Source organism: Puntigrus tetrazona, chromosome 8 (genome assembly GCF_018831695.1).
Source record: "Puntigrus tetrazona isolate hp1 chromosome 8, ASM1883169v1, whole genome shotgun sequence".
Lineage (NCBI taxonomy): Eukaryota > Metazoa > Chordata > Actinopteri > Cypriniformes > Cyprinidae > Puntigrus > Puntigrus tetrazona.
This window is the reverse complement of record NC_056706.1, coordinates 14,012,976-14,034,314: the sequence shown is the minus strand read 5'-3', so window position 1 is coordinate 14,034,314 and position 21,339 is coordinate 14,012,976. Positions and strand designations below refer to the sequence as shown.

The 21,339-nt window shown below is 37.1% G+C and overlaps 1 protein-coding gene across 4 annotated transcripts in view; it reads right to left on the bottom strand.

Annotated features, from left to right (window-relative positions):
- The window catches only part of grid2 (glutamate receptor, ionotropic, delta 2), a 313,350-nt gene that overhangs the window by 103,108 nt on the left and 188,903 nt on the right, over positions 1 to 21,339 (bottom strand). For all 4 annotated transcript variants that reach the window (XR_006251662.1, XR_006251663.1, XM_043247756.1 and 1 more), the window contains exons 5-8: positions 11,018 to 11,071; positions 6,528 to 6,701; positions 3,116 to 3,277; positions 283 to 402 (exon numbers count right to left, since the gene is read on the bottom strand). Coding sequence is in view for 2 of the 4 variants with exons in the window: in XM_043247756.1 (XP_043103691.1) it covers positions 283 to 402; positions 3,116 to 3,277; positions 6,528 to 6,701; positions 11,018 to 11,071 (510 nt within the window). In the remaining 2 variants the exon portion in view is untranslated. The remainder of the gene's footprint in view (positions 1 to 282; positions 403 to 3,115; positions 3,278 to 6,527; positions 6,702 to 11,017; positions 11,072 to 21,339) is intronic.

Sequence of the window (21,339 nt, the reverse complement as noted above, 5' to 3'; positions counted from 1 at the left end):
AGAACAGATTAATTATCTTGCGGATCACTGGGGGACGACTCTTATGCTACTGCTGCTTAACTACCTCCTCACTCCACCAAAGCTGAGACGAACAGACGAGCAAACAACAGAAAAACTGATAAACAATGCGTGCTGATGCACTGCGCTCTCTGAGGGAGGCTGATGGAATTCATTAGGCTTCTGTGATTATCAATTAAAATCCAAAAGCTCTTTGAATTAAGACAATTGTGTTTCTCGAAGAGTCAAAACTGATATTGTGGGTTTGAATGGGATGTTTCGTACCCTGCTGACTCCACGGCCGCGGTCCTCTCCGTAGTTGGTGCCCAGGATCTCGAAGAAGATGTTGGGGTTAGTGCCGTTATCACTAAACTCCAGCAAGCTGGTCAGACCGCTTACGCCTCCCTGCAAAAAAAAACAAAAAACAAAGTGATGTATAAATCAAATGTTTATAACGTGTTTGACATTGATGCCATCTAATGAAAACCATGTGGATAAAAATGTCTCATTAAGCACTTACACGTTATATATGTGTGTAATTATCTCCCTAATAGTGGCACCGCAGAGAACTGCAAATTAGGGCTTTAACACACTCCTGTCATCAGCTAGAAAGACCCACCCCTAAGCCACGTCATTGGTTGAGTCAGTGTTGTTGTGTTAACCCAGTCAGACCAACCAAACAAAATAGACAGAATGGTGTCATAATCATAATTGTCATAATCGTATAACGGATGCTAAAAATTCTGCTTTGTTATTAGAAATATATTACATTACTGTAAATAAACTTTCCTGGTAAACATAAAAGACTTTCAAGCACATTTTAAAAAGACTTAAATAAATAAATAAAATAAAAATCGTACAGAAACCAAACTTATGACCAGTAGTGCATGAGCAAGCAAGCAAGAATAAATGAATAAATATGTAAATAACTGAATAAATAAATAAATTGCATTTAATAACCTTTAATAACCAAATTTTATGCTGTAAAGGGGGGACCAATTTATTTACTGTCATTAATCAGAGCATGGAACGATGGTTTGTGCACATGCTCCAACAAATTACAGTAGCGAGTTTATGTAGCAGATGAGTGTTTGTTTAATAACTTGTGAAATTTGCTGATTATGCCCCTCTTGGTGCCTATCATTTTTGCCCTCCTCTCTCCACTGTCTCTATGAGAAAAAAGGCCTCGCTCTTGTCCTCCTGTTTTTCCCCAGCACCCTTAATTCGAACTCCAAAATAACTTACCCGACATCATTCCAACCTACAAAAATCCAAAACATGTCCTGCCCAGCGACAACCCACATGAACAGACAGATAATTGTTGTAAATTCACTCTACCAATACCACTGCCGACAGAACGAATTAGACAGCCAATTATAAAAGCTGATGAGCGCTTTCCAAATGACTTCACCAACTGCTGCTTTGTAAAGCCGATACACACAAACTTCCTCTAATTAAGCTGTAAAGCGATGTTCCAGTCCAAACAATCCTGTGGGAATTGAATACAAGGCCATTATGCGGCTGATGTACAGTAAAATAAGTGTGTACCATTTCAATAAATTTATATATTGCATGCCTGCGCTCCCAGACATCCCTTGGAAACGAGGTTGTTAAAATCTAGGCAGATTCCAAGGTGGTACGAGCCAGTGTGTTCTCGCGGTCACCCAAGTGTCTGAATAAATCGCCCTATCTGCTTTAATACCACTGTCACACAGGGAGCGGTGTGGAGGTGAGAGCCGGCAGAGGTGATATCTCTACTATGGGATGGCAGGGAGGATCAGATACATGTGAATACAGGAGGAACAGTACATCCCTTAGGGGGTAAAGCCGTTCCCCACCAAGCGCGGTGTTAAACCAGCACTCAGTCACTAGGCCTGTAACATCGACTGTCATCTCACCCCAGGCAGTGAGCCATTTCTGTGGTCCTGCTGTATAGCAGGCAGAGTTTCACTGTACCACAACATTCCCCCTCTCCTCTACCGCACACAGATACAGACTCATTACAGTCCTCAAAACCAAACAGTCGTTAGGTTTCCGATGCAAATGCATCCAAGGTCAACCTTCCACTCAAATACATCTCTTTAATCATGGCAGGGCTCAGTGTTAGGACCTTTTCTGTTGGCCTGGTCAGGTTTTTACGAGCCTTTGTACAATAGACAAGTGCCATGCCATTAAATGTTACAGATAGCTCACCCAAAAATTCACATTCTGTCATGATTCACATAGTTCCAAACCTGTATTGCTTTCTTTATGGTATGGTACTTTGCACGTGTGATGAAAGTGATTGAGACTGGTGCTCTAGAGCTATAAAAGTGGAGGGGTAAAACTGCCTAAAAGTAGTACATATGACTTGTGCACTATATACAAAGTCTTCTCAAGCCAATATGATGACTGGGTGTGACAAACAGACCGAAATTGAAGTCGTTATTCACTAAAAATGTGCCCTTAATCTGGTTGCAAGTAATGACATCTGATACATGAATTACTCATTATTTATCAAAATAATTAAATGCTTCACTTCTCCACATCTGTGGTTTCCACTTGGATGGTTTTTCACATTTGCATCCTTTAAGAATAGTTTTTCTTTAAAAAAGCAATAAATTAATAAATACTGTTTTAAATTATAATACATAAAAAATGGCAATAAATAAATTAATTGACAATCACATTTTTTTTTACCCTGAACATACTGTCATTTTGTTTTTAAATACAATAAGACTAATAAAAATACAAATAAAATATTAATACTAATACTATTACTATACTATTAAATCTATTTCTGTTGCTTATCATACAATATTGCTGTTAATAAAAGTAAAAGTAAAACTGAAATATAAAAAAACTAATGAAATGTTATGTAAGAAAAAAATACAAATTCAGTTACACTTTAATACATTAATAATGCTTTGCAATACCTTATAACGCATCGTACAACCTCATGAATAATTTTAACCACATCTTATCAATTTATTGTTATGCATTTGAAATTCAGATTTTAAAACATCCACATTCAGTACTTCACAGAAAAGTTTGCAAGACACAGTTCTCTTCAAGTAGCTTGATGCTGGCCTCGGACCAGCAGGTCATGTCTATTGTAAAGCCCTGTATAGCACTGTACCTTCTTCACGGTATCCAGCATAGACTTGCCACCCTGCCAGGGTTTGGAGCCCTTGCGGATGCACGAAAGACTCGCCATGCTGTGCCATTTCCTGTCCTCCAGCTTCCTGTGGAAGGTGTTGGCAAGCAGCAGCACCGTGTCATAGATGTAGCGGTTGGTAATCTGACAAGACGACAAAAAGCAGCAGGGAAACAAAGACACAAAAAGAAAAGGAACAGACGACGTGAGCACAGAGAGCCAGAGACACTAGATTAATATTCTCTTACAAGAAAAAGATTTATGTCTGAGTGGGTACAGCTGGGATGAAAGGTCTCTACAGTGGAAATGACAACAGGCTGCACACATTGAACGAGCCATGGAAGACAATGGAGTATTATAAGTAACAGAAAAAAAAAACACACTTAATACCTGTCATTTCCAGCAGAATACGCTTGAATATGCATGCGTGCTTTAGTGTTCTTGTCTGACTTGGGACATTAGTTGTAACAGTACAATAGATTTTGGTCACCTTGGCATGGTTTTAATGTAAACAGTCAATTATGTCTCAAGTAAATGTAAACAGGCGGGGCCAAAAATGGTTTTGTGTCAAGAAATCAACATATGGAATCTGTGTATTGAGTTTGGTAGCATAAATGCATACTGCTCTGTTGCTATTCTGGGAAAATGAGACGCAATGAGACGTTTTGAAATGTATGTTCAGTTTTTCCAAATTAATTTTCAGTTTTGTAATACTTAATAATTTTATTCAGCTGAGAGTAAAGACATTTTGGGTGAGATTTATGAACAGGTTTTGCTGGAAACTGCCTTTTGCTGTTAAAATAGTACTGTCAGGATTTACTAAAGATGCACAGTGACGAATTAGCGCTGGAAACGCATTATTTAAAGCCCAAAAAAAGATGATTTAAAAGCAGACGGTAATAAAACTAAAATATTTTTTAAATGCTAAATCAGCATATTAGAATGAGTTCTGAAAATTCTGCACACTGGAGAAACGTCTGCTACAAATTCAGCTTTTGCATCACAGGAATAAATTTTAATGCATGACCTTTTACCCTTTGCTATGTTTTAATTTAGGCCTATTACAAAACAGTAAAAAAAAATCAAAAAACATATTTCACAATATTACCACTGTATTTTAAATAAATAAATACAGCCTTTGTGAGAATAACAAACACTTTTCAAGCAACCTGAAAGTTTGATTAGTAGTCAAAAAAAGGCCAAATGCATTCAAACAGCACACAATACTGTTACCTTAGATACGGTTCCACATTATCCAGGAGAATTGGCAACTTTACTCTAACACGAGCTCTAACACTTCGTGTGATGTCGGCACAAAGGAGAAAGTTAATTCCGCTCTGATCGATTGCACAGCTCTGATCTATCCTGAGTGTTGTCTCCATTTTAATGAGAAGGTAATAAATAGAGTGAAGCGGTCATTAGGTTTCCAGCATTGTTTATTAACCCACGCTGCTCCCGTATACTTGACACTGTATCGAGTGTCTGAGCAATCCCAACCATGTTGACAAATAGCTGAGAAAAACCTCTGGCTATCAACTTTGGTTTGCCATAATTGTCAAGCATGCTATCCGTTCAGGTAATCTATTCATATACGGCCCAAAATCTTCACCAGTAAACAGAGAAGCACAAAGGAAAGGCTATTCTAATTATGTTAGGAGTCACGCTCGGCTGGCTCCATCAACAGGCATTTGCAGGTATGAGGCTGAAATGACTTTGAAAGCCGCCAAACTGACTGCCAATTATGCAGTATATATGTACAACGACTTCAAAGCAAACCAGTGAATAAGATGAAGGAGTCGACGGGATGATGCTCTCGTCTTATTTTATCCGGTTTTAAAGGCAAAGGGCTTCGTCATCCCAACACAGAGCAGAAAGAGCGGCGCTGCTTGTGTTTACTCTTCCTGACTCCCATAAAACAACTCTTCGTATGCTGAGAGAATGGGCGTGCAAAAAGAGCAACGACCCAAAGAAGCAGATTTGACAGGGATCCACAAGACTACCAAGCAACAGCGTCGAGCTATGTGGCTTTTCCCCCCATTCACCACATTTTTCATCTTCAAGAACAAAAACATAAAGGGCTTATTTATTGATTTATGTTTCATGTCTTGGACACAAAGTGCATTTTTTGGGTGGGCTGTTTTTTCGAGAAGGCTATTTGATGATGTACAGTAGCATTTGCAGGAGGAGTCGAGACCACCGAAGCAACAAAGCTGCTACTGCCAAGGGGGTAAACAGACAAAGACGGGGGTTAAATTCAGGGGGGAGAAGATCGGCTGACCAGGGAAATCTATTAAGTCTGTTTGAAGTGAAGGAGTTTATTCTCTCCAGGGAGGATGAGTGATCGGTGGTCTAAAGGGAACGGGAGGTGGAAAGGAGTATTCCAAAGGGAGGGTGGGATATACGTCGGGAAAGAGGGATGTGATACGCTTCACTGCGGGGTAAAATAGGGTTGCTTATACAGTATGCATTCGATATTACATAGAGAAGACACCTCTTCCCTCATAATTCACATACTGAAATATTTTTCTAGCTTTTGGTGAATTTTCAATATATTGGCCCCAAAAATGCATGTGGATACAAAGTTAAAAAAAACTATTATTCACTTGCAAATGTTGAGATTTAGCCTCATTTGACTGTTCATGCCACGTGGATTAATATTCTAAGAAATATCAATATCTATTTGTTTTTTTAATGCAAGCAATTTATTAAAACATTTTTCGACACAATTTCAACAAAGCAGAAATTGTAGCCAAGTATAAATATTGAAAGAAAAATAACTATGTATGTGTTATACATTAAAGTGCATAAGTGATTATTTAATCATTTATAGATTCCAACATATAAGGCCAAAAGAAAATCAATATGCATACTGTATACAGTATATTTTATTAAAACTATGGAGAGGCCTCTGTAAAGTGATAACGCAAACTTTGTAAATTTAATGCCATTTTTGATACTGAATTTTAAATCATAGAGGTTGTTATAAAATATCTGTTGAACACTCTCTTAGATAAGAAGCACTTGTGAAATATATTTACCTTGTCAATACCAACATATACCCGCGCAACTGTGAATTAATATAGAGTAGGGGTTTTGAAAAAAATGTGTATTGATAAAACCAGTAATGAATGCAGCTCAATACACAACACATCTGTTAATTTATGTTGTCATTTGTGTAAATTTAGTAGAAAACAGGAATGGCAGCCACAGGCACAGTGAAAGAACTGAAAACCCAGCAAAACAAGATAGCTAATTTTCACATTGACATTTCTAGTTTTCTAAGGAAGTTAGCTCAAAGGCTAATGATGACAGTTAATGGACATAATCAAAAAAAGGAAATGAAGGAAAATGATTTATGATTAAGTTGATTGCAGTATGAGGGAATGAATCGCACCTCTAACATCTGCGCCTTTGGGTCTTTGGGGTCACAGAGGGACGTGTTGATGCGGTGGTTGTTCCGGACGCAGCGCTGGCTGGTGTTCTGCGGGAGAGGGAAGGTCTGCCTCACCAGGGTCAGGCGACCTATAGACTTCATCACCAGCTCCTGCACATCCATGTCTGAAATCTCCTGCAGCACATGAGAGGAAAAAGCACAGAGAGAGAGAGAATTATGTCGGAAGAAAAAGGATTTTCCATGTGCAGTGAAAATAGGCAAGAAGATAAAAAAAGAGAAGCTTTTTCCCCCCACACAAAGAAAGAACAGAAGTAGGTCCAGGAAAAAAAAAGCACACGCACACACTCATGATTTTCAATTTAGTAAATAATCAACTATAACTCTCTCTCAAATTCGGGCTGAGAGAAAGAAAAAGGGGTAGAGATTCACTAAGAAACTAAATTTTATGTTTTCAGGTCCCATTACTTAAGTGTTTTATCATTTTCCAAATGTGTCCACATGGATCACGCAGCAACAGAAACATTACTACCAGCTCTATAAACATTTATTTTTTCCTGACTAACTGTTACAGATACAATAATTGTAGACATTAAGATTCTATACCGGGGAAACTGTAAAATATTTATTAAGCACAGATTTAAGGTAAGCCAACAAGAGAAAAACGTATTTACATTAACAAATAACAATATGTTTACTAACAAGAAAATACAGTAATTAATGAACATATTTAAAAAATTAACAGTAGTGACCAGGGTCAGCCAATAACGCAGATGGCCTAGATATTAAAAAAACGTTGCTGCCCCATTTGAATTGCCCCTTGTGGGATTTATAAAGCTCTAAGCCTAACCTAACTGTAAAACAAAATAAAATTAAATTTAATTTAGAACAGTGTTTGTTTAAAATATGAATGCATTTTAATACAATGATTGAAATTAAGTGAATTGGACAACACTGTTTTTATCTGGTTAAAACAGCTCACCTAAGAAAGAACATTAGTTACAGTAAAACAAATAATTCTCCTTCATTATAAACGTTGAGTCCTGACACCGGTGCTGACACACACAAACTAAACTATCTTCACACATGGTTAAGTTTTCCTTTTTCATCAAGTCAAGGTCAAATTCCCCACTCTCCAGTTAGCTAAAAATGGGCCCAATTTAAATACAAGATACATAACTACATAAAAATCATCATTAGTATTACAATTATTCTCATGAATGGGTATTCAGAGCGCTGCCAAAAGGCAGAAAGACATGACCGTGTGCGCTCGCGTGTCCTTGCGCAGCCTTGGGAGGAATGATTGCTAATTTTAGCCCGAAGCCATCTTTTCCACAGACAGGCAAAATGAAGTGAGTGAGCTGGGAATGATGTGATGAGAATGGACAGGGAACGTCCCCCAGTGAAGGTAGACTTCAGAGCGGCCAAGCTGTTCCCTCTGACAGCCTTCACTTTTGAGTTTCATTCTCACCTGCAAAGCTGTGATTGCTGGTGACTGCCTCTCATGAAGTACGTCATTAAATCTGAACTTGTGGCACGTCGGCGAGGAACTTACTTAGAATGTCGAAGCCATTCAGCCTTCAATAAGAGTAAAATTAAAGTTGTCTACAATGGAACCTGCACTCTGAAAGGTAATTTTAAGGTTTCTGATCGGACGAATCAAAATCTTGCTTGATGCACAGTTGAAGACTGTCAAACGATGTTTGTGCCGCTGTTAATTAACGTAGTAGGAATGACGGAGGATAGTCTAGGAGGCATCACGAGAGGGCACGTGAGGCCTCTATAGCGTGCTGCACAACTTTCAAGAGCAGAGAGGACATCACGCTTTTACAGACCTGAAAATACCAACACTGAGTGGCTTATTCTACCCCCGGATGACAAATGCAAAGGCCCTTGATGCTTAATTAGGAGCGCTAAATTAGAATGACACAATTATGAGCCTACAGGGTTATGGCCCAATTTTAGGGTTCAGGTTTTGGCAGCTGCTTGTTTTGTCCCCTATGAGCGCTGTCAAGTAAGGCCAACCATGAGCAATGCATGTGTCAAGGTAATGTCATGCGCCTTTGTGTTTAATATACGAGGACATAAAACTTTATTCAGATGCACTAAATGCTCCACCTGACTAAACTGGTGAGTTCTAGAAAGCTGACAGCATACTGAAAAAAAAAAACCCAATCAGATAATGCATCTTGCACATTTCGAGGTGTTTGAATGATCGTTTATAAATCAGACTTTTTGCCACAGTCCTCTTATAACGTTAGACAACTTATTTTGTGTCAGAAATGGCATTACATTTTTCATGTCCAACTCTATGACCCTTTGAATTATTTTTTTATTTAACTGTTGTGCGTTTAAATAGCGGCTGTCAATATCCTGTGTGCATGTGAAAGGAGATACAGCCCTCTGCTGAGTGGACTGCTGCCAGTGCTCCATTCTTCAAAGATAGCTGCTTTGCATTAAGGACATTATAATAAAATTTAATTTTAAATTAAAATTGTTAAAACTATTACATTTTATCATAAGAACTAACTAGTCTTTTTTGAGTCTTTAAAAAAAAAAAAAAATCAAATAGCATTTTTGTGCTATTTATATTACTTATTGCAAGTTGCATTTATTTATTATTGAAGTACATTATAAAACAAAATTCAACTTATTGAGTGTAAATGTTAATTTTCATTTAAAATTATTAAATAGATGGTTGCCCCTCCCTCAACTGGGACAATGAAGCCCTCCCTACACTTACCCTAATGCTACCAAATAACTTTTTGATTATTTCCTTAATTTTTATTGAAAATAAATGCATTTCAGATGTCACTTGAAATAAAAAAAAATTATCTATCAGAAGGCAAATTCGAACCCACATCAATCACGTCAATATACAGTTGATCCTGCGGTTTAAGATACTTGTCACTGTTGCCTAGCAACTTTTGTTCTAGTTTATTACATATCCTAGTGCTGAAATTCTAAAACTAAAAACTAAACAAAACAAAAAAATGGGTGGACACTTCCAATTGTGCCACAGTTCCAGGTGTGTTAGGCTTAGAGCCTGGTTCAATGCTATGATAAATAGCCATTTATATAGCAGCAATCCATTTATTGATGGATTGTGATTCCATTGGTGGCTACATATAATTGTTTCTGATTCATGTGACTCAAACACTTCCAATGGCCCGGTGATTGTGTTACACTTTACAATCTAATTCTTGTTTAATATTGACATTTAATTCAAATTCTCATTTGATAATAAATATTTGTCCATGTCCTAAAGATAGTAATGCTATAATCACTGTAATATCTTGAATACGTGGACATCAAACTGCGGAAACTCAGAGCGAGGGTTTAAACTTTTATTTTGAAATTGCGATGAACATATAGCCTATGAGAAAGATGTAGATGCTGTCTCCTGTGTTTGGTTAGGTTTATAAAGGATTTGGCTTACAAATCCGATGAAAGGGCACATGTTGCATGGAGTTGAGATTCTACACACAGCATAACAGTTTGTGCAGAGCAGCGGTTTATTTACAGTGAAAGGAGCCTCTCTGACACGTACATAACCTATATGGATGTAAATAATTAAAACGCATATTTAACCTGTATCGCACATATTTTATTTAATACTAGAGTTTGTGAAATCACAATTGTATTATTATAAACCGTGTCTAACATATCATTCAGCCGTGAAAAATGCTTTAATCGTGCGTTTCGTAGATTGTCGTCCATGGAAAACACCATATCTTGGTGGTTACTCAACATATCCAAAATCAATCATGATTTTTCCTCAATAGGTAATGTGACAGCCCTAAAAATATTATTTTAGCCACTTTTTCCTAATGTTGTAAGCTGATGCCACTCACAGCCTGGAGCAGAAATGTTTGATGGATTTTCCAACTTTTACACCAATTTAGTTCTTGCAGTCATAAAAATCTTTTCTTTTCTTACTACCTAAACATGACTAGGTAAACCTAGTTTCTAACAATTGAATCTAGCTGACTTCTAAAAGTTATAAAGTTTCAATACATGGTCTTTTTTGGACTGGGGAGTGAATTCGTCACAGTACAATTTCATAGTGCATTGAACTCTATTATTCAAAAAGACCAAACTGATTTATATGACCATTTTAAATAAAACCAGAAAGATGAATAGAGGTTACAATAGAGAGTGACTTTTAAGTTACTGAAATAGCTATAATTCAGGCAGATGGGCTCAAGGTCTATATCTTCATTGTCTTCTCCTTGTCGCAGGATCATTTTGGAAAAATGCTTTATTCGTTAAGGAAAGCACTGAATTATTTTAGAGCGCTACTCCCATGCTTGCCAAATCTCATTTAAATCATTGAGCTGTAATTTGCCCTTATCTGGCCACCTTCATCAGGCTCCAAATGAGCCCTTGTCCGCCTCTCACTTAGACAATAAAGATATAAAGATGCAAATATATTCAAATGTGCTTACAGAAAGAATAAACTAGATTTCTCTCAAAACAGCTAAGGAACCCACCTCATTTATGATGATCCAGTGACAGTCAAAAGCCACAAGATTTGTTTCCACCACCTAGAGAGAAAGAAAAGAAACATTTAGCCAATTAGAAACTGAACAGTTTGGAAGGGAGTAGGGTGAACTGTCCCTTCAAATCATGTGATTCATTTATTATAAAAAGCAATGACAGCTGCAGGGTTTCTGCTGAACTTAATAATTGCTCATCAAAGGTCTAATAGTGGACAAGTTGAAGGTTTATGAAATTTGACATCTATTACAGAGACACTTAAATACTGCCAGTCAATATATATATATATATATATATATATATATATATATATATATATATATATATATATATATATGTGTGTGTGTGTGTGTGTGTGTGTGTGTGTGTGTGGAAAACTCTGTATGTGTGTGTGGTCTCATATGTATCTTAAACTGCACACTGCTCTGTCATTGTGTGTAATCTTTGCTTCTCTCTCTCTCCTTACACCAACACGACACAAAAACATAGTACCCTTCACCAATGTTTCTCCTGCCCACTGTACCAGCACTGCATTTCATTAACCATAATTGTGTAGGTGACTAAATGTGGGTGTCATAAAACATTTTGGTCATAAACAAAAGGAACAGCTGGAGAATCTGACGGCTGAAGCAGCGCTAATAGTGTTTTAATCTTCCACAAACACCTAATAAAACTTTATAATTACAAAAGAGACAAGAGGCATAAAATTTTCCATCAACTTGTACAAGATGGCAGTACTTGACAAACAGAGCTCAGCGGGCTTTATGCCAGGGGTCTTCATCATTTACTGTTAAATAAGAGAGACTGGGGAGAGTTTTTTGTAACATTTTGCCTTTTTGTTATTATTATTCTTATTATTACTATAAAATTACCATATTTATCTGCAACAAATTAATTAAGAAATTGTTTAATTAGTGTTAAGTGCGAGCATGGGTGGTAACCCAAAATATTTAGCTGTAATAATAAAGTTTAAAATTTAAAAGCCAAAAAACTTGATTAATTCAATTTGAAATTATACTCCTTTATAAGAGCAGACAGGCAGACGACTAGATAGATAGATAGATAGATAGATAGATAGATAGATAGATAGATAGATAGATAGATAGATAGATAGATAGATAGATGATTTTATGCAACTTTTATTGTCACCTCTGTCTACAGCCAATTTCTAATTGAATTAAACTGGAAGTGTTACAGCACTCTCCACTCTCATCTGTACTAAATGCCACGTGTAATCATTAGCTCAGTAAGTGATGCTGAAGTTCCCTTTGAAAATGCTAAGATCAGCTTGATATGTTAGCAGGATTCAGAAAAAAAAGTACATCACAACCTCTCGACACCAAACAAGAGCAGACATAACGTGGCCACTGTTATTAATTACATGCTCCAATCATTTTGATGTCCAAGTCTTTGTGAGGTCATTAAAGTTGCTCATGAAAAGTGTGCGTGGTTCAAAGCAGTTGTGTATATAGAGTCAAAAGTTTCAAGGCAGATGGCTGAGCTTAATTAAAGCATTGGCTTAACTTCTACTAGACCAGGATGAACCTCTAAAGCTTGTCTTAAAGCCAAGAAAAAGTTCAAGGTTGTTACAGAGCGCGCTTGACCCGAACAAATATGCCTGTATATTAGACATGGTAAAAGGCTAAATATTTGAGTGGCTGCATCATGCTGTTTTTTTGTTCTTTTTTTTTTTTTTTTTTTTTCTGTTAAATATGCAATTAAAGTTGATGGTAAGAGGTAGGCCGTCCATTGCCAAGGAGGAAGGTATTGATTCTGGCAGTGAGCTGAAAGTTTGCACAGACGAGATTGAGATGCTCACACAGAAATCTAGGAAAATCCTCAAGCAAAAGATCTGTCCAAGTTAAACAGAGTCATCCCCTGGGCAGAATCAGGCTCAGGAAATTAGCAAACAGACCTACATGTCTGATGTTCCTTAAAGGCATAGTTCACCATTTTGACTACCTCATGTCATTAAAAACCTGCAAGCCTTCATTTCTTTGTTTCTTTTATTTAACAAAAAACCTTAACATATGTACTGTGAATAGAAAATGGACTGCCAAGATCCAAAATAAACATATAAACTACCATAACAGCATCATAAAGTAGTCTATCCAAGTCAAGCGCTACATTCCAAAGTATATTGAAGCCATTTTGTAGCTTCATGTGAGGAACAAGTCTTTATTGACACTATATATTGCACAATTAGCCTATTTTGTGTCAGATTTGATATTACTGACAGTAAGAACCAATGGGATTTGGTATCAAAAGCATAACACTATATTCCATGTTCATACAGCTTCTACAAATTTACATGTGATGTCTATAATTTAATATCATCAGGATCTTTCTGGGATTCGATGAGGATTTCACTCAAGTTCAAGTTGGTCATGCGAATAATGTCGCACTGACCAAAAGAAATCTGTTTGAAATTGCCTTTTGAGATGAACTTCATATATCACTGCTCTATTGACAACAGACAACAGGTTTCAGTAACCAGGTTACAGTATTTTTGAGAATTGGACACTTTCAAAGACACTCCACTCGTTTTTTTCATATGGACAGTGTGGTAAGGGTATTCTTTAAAAATGACTTCACATGTCTCCTAAAAAAGAGCCAGACATTATAAAATAATGACAAATTTTTGAGTAAGCTATGCCTTTAAGAACCACAAAGAGGCATAATTGGTCATTTCAGAGTGATTGTGAATATCTGGAAATCTGGTCTGACTAGCTGTTGAGCAGCAGTGACAACCCCGAATGACAGTGGGTTGACGTAAAGTCTTACGTCTGCGAGATCAAAGCCCGTAATCACTCTGGGACGCCCAGTCTTCCGAAGTGCTGTCAGCTGTAAATCTACTGACAATTAGGAGGCCATGTGCATTTGCATCCAGATTGTGTTTTCGAGTTGCCCGTTGAGAGAGCCATAACCTCAGTACTAGAGGTCTCCCACTGCATTAATGGGAAAACCCAGCGAAGAATAAGCAGCTACCGTTAACCACAATCACACATCTCTTTCATTTCCTTCCTATTATTCCTTTTCTTTGCTTTCTAATGAGCCCGAGTGGTTGTGGCATGCCTTTAACAATTCACAAATTAGAAAAAAAAACAGCTCTTCAAGGAGACACATTCAAGTTCTATCCACTTTCAAATACAAGCAGTTGTTTAAATTATACAGTGAAAGCAATGTCCTTCAACCAGGTGCTTTCACAGAATGATGATTATTGTTATTATCTCATATTTTCCACCTGCCTGAGCCCTGGAAGTGGAAGGTGAGATGGCGTGTGTTCATTAAAGAGAGCCAAAGGGAGAGATGACCAGAATTAGAAGTGAACTTTGACATTCTCCAACCGCACAAAGATGCCTCCGCACCACCTCTTTTTACCTCGTAAGTGACCCAACGGATCCAAATGAGAACTTAAAACTTTGCCAAGAAGTTTTAGTTTCTACGTTGAGACAGAATATTTTTAACCTTAATATTCATTTTAGAAATGTATTTGCAAGTAAAATAGATGAAGTGATTCATAATTATACCAAAAGTAATGATAAAAAGCCCCCTATAATATCATGTAAAATGACATCTATATTAAATATGCATAAATATTTTTTTTATATTTTCAAAAAAGGGTATCCTTAATCCTTAATCCTTAATCCCTAATCCTTGGACATGTCACTACTAAAAACATGGCACTATTTCTGTTAAAGGTTTATGCTTTATAATTTACAGTGTATCAATGCCATAATATTTATTATTATTATGGATTTTTTTAAATAATAATTAATAATATATATTTTTTACTGGACAAAAGACAAAAATACAAATGATTTTCATTCAAATGACCCATTTTAAAATGTAGAATATCTTGCTAATATAATATAATGATTCAATATAATGAACTCTTACACAAAATATGTAAAATTGAAAACTCAGCAAATAGCTCTTTTTCATTGTAACAGCTTAATAACTGCAAAACAAGACTTTTGCTTCGTGTGCATTTATCATTTCGCATATTATTATGGATTATGAGATTACTATGAGCTGTGAAAAAAGCCATTTTTGCTCTTGGCAAAGTTGACAATACAAGATCTCATAGACAAAACAGTCTGTGCTACTAACTACGAACGCCATATGTGACAGCAAAAGAGATCCGGTAGTTTTCAGCGCTGATTAATTCCTCAAATGGCACATTATTCTTCCGAGCGAATTCCAGCATGTTATGTACTTAGCTCACACTTGCTCGAGCATGAGCGCTTTAAATACATCAAAACTGTTATGTGTCACAATTGCCATTTTGCTTTAATGTCAGCCAGCCTCGCTGTTAGCTGCGGCTTTAGTCATGTATAATTCATCCACTGTGTGCAGTCTGTCAGGAGGGTGGCCCATCTCACTGCTGTAGTGTGACTTTTTACAACACACACCACCACTGACACACACTTATCATGCCATCATCTCCGAGGGTGCAGCACCGTGTCTCTCGTGGCAGAGGTTTGGATGATGAACGCACATGGCAACACACAAATAGGCACACGCAGAAACACTCAAACTTGTTCACGCTTCGTAATTATGCCACTTGTGTCTCTGATAACACAGGGACAGTCTAAATTGGATGTGGGTACGCTGTGAAATCATAATCACATAATCATGGAGAGAAAAAAAAAGAGAAATACCAAATAAGCCGAGTTTTAAAAAGCTATAGTCATGACAAGAGGTTTCAGAACACACTCTGCGGAATCTCATTGGACATCATCAGAATCCTATTAAAGTCTTTATGAAGTCAAGACAAAATAAAAATGGACCCCATTTACTTTCTTGAGGTTCATTAAGGCCTTAATGTGAACTCTTGGTTGGTGCATGTTATTCCGAAGAGAAAAATTGTTTTCATAATCTTCACTCAAAATGTAATAACTCGCTCTTCTTTTTCTGAATAATGATCAGCCATAACAAAATAGTTATTTGGGCATCATTATAGCAAGCTTATTCCACATTTGATCTGGCTCTATTCCTGACAGCTTTTTCTTTCAATAAAATGTTACTCGGCAAATACATCGCGTTATGCTTATTTCAGTTAGTCTGCCTTATTGTCACTTGATTTGGCACTAAATAAGTCAGACTAGCTGAAATAACTCGTTTTATGAATTCCCCCCAGTGTGGATCATGAGGCAAAACAAAGGCACTGATATGTTTTAAGATCAGTCAGTGCAAGTTTTTATTTGAAACACCACAGATTAATATTTAAGTCTAGGACTAGGTTAAACCCTTGTTTGTAAAACTGGGGGGTTAGCTTTATTTTGGACTATTTGTTTGTCTAAACAGCAGAAGACAGGGAAATCTGTTCGATCTTCAGTTTGGTTCTACTAACGCAATTCGTATAAGGATCATTTGTATAACACAAACAGAACAAAGCGCGTTCCCTATGAGGAAACAGGTCAGAAGCCTCTCGTTTGCGAGGACAATGGCATTATCCTTCTCGCATCCCCCTTAAGCTTAATTACCCTGAACTGCCTGTATAATTTCGTCCTGATCTCATTGTAAATATGCTGCTGATTTACTGCGGCTATAAACCGGTGCTCTGGCCTCAAGGGCGAGCCAGAGCAAACACGTCAAGCTTCAGGGTGTCACGACAAAGAGCAACCTTTCAGAGCTATTGATCACTTGCGTTTTAATAGATTGATACAGTATAATCAAGCTTCTGCACTCTTGACAAATCAGCTGAAACAGCAAGCCTGTCTTTGCTGATTCTTGCTTAGTTTAAGTGACAGGATTTCCCATGCTCCCTTTCCTGAGCAGTTATCTTTGCAGTTCCTAACATGAAATAATTATAATGCAGTCAAATAATTGCCTCGAAGGCTCGTGTGTTGACAGCAGAGGCAAGAAGCTGTAACGGGTAACATGGAAGTAATTTCTCTCCATTACCATGTTTGATCCACACTGAGCAAAGTGTGGAACAAGTACGACGACAGTAGATAAATAAGAATTTTTCATTTTATTTTTACTCTGAACGCCTACATTGAATTTATGAAAATGTCAGAGCTGGTTCCTTTTTTATTACCTTAAAAAAAATCAGAATATGTCCTCAGACAATTATGACGGCTTTTTAGTATATTAAAAAAAGACATACACGCATAGACACATTGCATGCATGCATACATTCAAATTAGTCTTGAGAAAAATCTTCCAACAGAATAAGAGTTAAAGAAAATACAGTTCAAAATAATAACATTTAAAAATAGCACTAAGGGACTAAGCCTGCAATAAGACTAAAAGTTTAAATAAATAAATACATGTAAAATAATAATACAAAAATATACATAAAAGCAACCTTAAAAATGGGACATGCTTCTAAAATATTTTTTATGTTAAATGTTTTAGAAGATTGTCTTATTGGATGTTAAGTTTCCTTACAACTTTCTATAATCACATAATGATTCATTCTTAAAATTATTTTTTCAATGGCTTTATTATAAAAACTTTTTTCTTGTTAAAAGTCTAGAATGGAACTATTATTCTCATTCACGTGTATAAAAAATATATAGATTAAATGATTTTGTTTCCACTTTTTTATTTTAACATGGGACTAATATGATACTCTTTGTGAGAAGATAACTCACATGGGCAATTTCGTGAAATATCTGGACATTGTCTCCACTCACCTCTATCAATGTCCAGGTTAGAACTCTGCTGTTATTTCAAAGTTTTACAAGCCTGAATGTTACTATAAAGGATGTTTGCTCTAAACACTTTTAAAAATAAAGGTTCTCTATTGCCAGCTATGATTCCATGAAAAACCTTTACCATCTATAGTGCAAAAAGGGCTCTTTAGCTTATTCAATGTCCTCCACACTAAGTACAAATGGTACTTTAAAAGAACTGTTCAACGAATGTCTCTTCGGGTACCCAAAATGGATTTTCTACTGTATGGAATTGCTACAAAACATCCTATTTGGAACATTTATTTTTATGAGAGAGAGAGAGAGAAAGAGAGAGAAAACAATCTGCAAACCTACAATATGTGGAAATGTCCACAAGCCCCTATTCACCCAAGGCTCAGTTTCTCATTAGGGGCTCAAAAGCAGTTTACTTTCAGTTATCCAACATCCCATAAAATCATCAGACGTTGGTTCTGTTTCATTATTCCCTGTGTAACAACAAAGTACACTTGCACCACTCAAAAACAGAACTTCGAATAATCAAGAGCTCCTTTTCTAAGTGCAATAGTTCAGTCAGGTCCCTGTGGTCTCACACCAGAGCACTCGGTGCCAGCGTGCCGCCTCTCTCCTCCCAACAAAACCGCATTAATCCAACATCCAGCAATCTGCCACAAGAGGAAGGTCCCCAGATACCATCTAACACTCCAACAGAGTGCTGTTTGCACCTGGCCGATGGTGGCAGAAGCAAAGTATGATGGGTGGTGACAATGCAATCGTGACCTGGTGTGTGACCCCTGCATGGGTCTTTGTGCAGTGGGTAATGGGACCACGAGCAGGAAGAGGATTATGGGAGTAATCCAGCCACTGTAAGCTTATCAGCACATACCATGTTTGTGTCACTATTCATCAAGCTCCTCTTTGGGAGACTTGCAGCATTAATAGCAAAGAAATAAATGAAAATACATGGCATTGAAATAAGACTGTCCCGAGGCAACCGGCACAAAACTACAAGAAAATCCAATGCAAATTCCAAACGAGGCACGAAAGCACAGGCTTTCGGTCTGCGAATCGAAAAGTTGCTGATGATGGTAATATTCGTTCGAATTTCATTAATCCATAACATCGCTGTGAATCAATAACAATCGATCACATTCCGGATGCTGTTGCCCATGCAAAAATAAATATGTACCTAAATAAATGTAAATACGTCTTTCGTCATTCTGTCTGAAAGCGGTCTGCGGAGGTTCCATCTACGTCAAGGGAAAATGTATGAATTTACAATGCACTTCTCCTCTCACCGTCGCAGGCGTCTTAGTAGCGAGCTTCCCATTTAAGTAAAGTGCATGAATTAAGGAGAAATACTAGCACGAGTAATTTCATTCTTCATCCTTCATTCCACTTTAATCGAAAAAGCCGGCACTAGCTGTGTTATCTATTTTCCAAAGACTGCTTTATGGCAGCCTGTTTGCCCATTCAACAGGACTCCCAGGGTGATATATTGTTTCCACAGACCCATGTAAAAACGTCTGGGCTCTTTGCGACTGAAATTAAACACAATGTAGAGATAATTTGATTGAGATGAGAAAATGGCCAGCGTGGCGTAATTGGCCATGTAATGTACGGGAGCGACTTGGAGGATGTGGCGAGCGGCGGCGGTGCAAGAGTTGTAAATAATCCATCACGCCGGCAGAAACGCTCTCTAGCTGACAGCCGTGGCCATCCACCCCGATAAAAAAGCTGACACGTCAATCAGTGCCTCCACCCCATCTCCAAGAATCATCTCTGCTCGTAACATCCCGATCAGTCGCTGCCTTGGCCCGGTGATCACGCAAGAACGAGGCTCCCGGCTCTCACGCTATAAACACAAGCCTTTGCTCACACAGCACTAGATGATTTACTGATGTTTCAGCATTATGTAAAGGGAGTCTTTTTTGTGCAAGAGCAACAAAGTATTGCGTTAAATAAACAGGGTTTTCAATAGACATGATGATGAAAATTTTAGTAATCATTGGCTGCGCTTTCATGGCTCAGAAGATTCCGAGTTCTGTTTCAATTAAGCTAATGTGTGTCATTTTTGTTAATAATGTTAGTATACTTTTTTCTCTTCTAGCTTAATAAGCGGAGTAATGTTTGTAGGCTTATCTCCCCATAATATGTAAACATTATGCTATCAAATATTGCCCTTTCTGACTAGAATCCTGACTAGTAAAAAAATTTCTACTACAGTTTCCAATCATTGATATATGAATATAAAGCTTTTAAGAGAGCAGAAATGCTCATATTAAAATTAATTAGAGATGTGGCATTTGAATTGCAAATGGCAGTAGAATGTACAGTACTGAATTGCAACAGAGTGCTGCAGAAATGAATCCTAATTACCCAGAAACAAGCCAGTTCAGATGTCAGAAAGGGGTTAAATGCCTGAAGTAAGGTCAAACAATTTTTTTATGTTGTATTTTACAACTACAAATACAGTAAAGAAATTCAGTTATTCCTGACTTTGGCTTAAGGTTGATCTCTTATCAGATTTTGTTTATTATGTGAGAGCCCACACAAATAACAATAAATGATAATATAAAAAACAAGAAAAGAAAAAAAAAACAAAAAACAAAAAAACTGATTTAACAATTTCGTTCATACTGTGTGTGGAGTGTCACTACAGTATGTGAATGGGACTTTACAGTAAATAATGGCAGACAATAGGCAAGACGAAATGGCGATAAGTATATGTGTATTCCTCTTTAACCAAAAATTTAGCAGAAAAAAGGTTTGGTGTTGTGACGGATAGACTTTACATACTAGCTGGAAGTAAGTAATGCTTCTGTCAGTTCGCTGTCTGATTGGGAATCATCTCATTTCAGCTTGCGCGCACACTTTTCCTCAGGGATTCCCATACATAACGTATTTCTGATAGGAAATATTGGACATGTAGGACATTCTTCCGAGCAGATCAGTCGTTCCTATAACCCACCCGTCAACACAGGAAAATTTGACAAGATAATCTGCAGAACCATCAAGAAAATCTGAATTTTTCTAAGGATTGTGAGAAGGGGAGAATGGAAAAATCAATTGGTCTTTTTGTCGATGATTGGTGATTTTTACATTTTGGCTTGTCATCCCTAACCACTTTAAATTCAACAAAGGTAATGCATTCTGGCTAATTAATTTCTTGTACTCTCATTGACAAAAGTGTACATATTAAATATGATGACTTTTTTTCAGAACATTCAATAAAATACACATACACACACAAATAAAACTGAATCTCTTTGAATTTTCTTTGAGAGAGAAAGAAAGAAGTAGGGAACTTTAAGAAACTTCTGTTCTGTTCTGCATTCAATCTTCTTGCTGTCCAAGTAAAACAAGCGAGATACTAAAGAGATTTTCCTTTCCTATGGGGACTCTTATAATTATATTGTCACATATGAATTTATGGATTTAGAAAAACCATGCTGTCTCACGCATTAAATCTTCGTTAATTTCTATGGCAAAAGGGCAGCGCTGCTCATTACAATTCATCACAAAGACTCTTTGTACCTGGTAAGACTCTCCTTGTCTGTCACCACGGCGCAGGCACCAGTGATGTCAGGCCAGCTATAAAACATACAATGAATCTGAGCAGTCATCATCTCCTGTCCTCCATTTTAAATAATGCATTTGAAAAGGCCTCT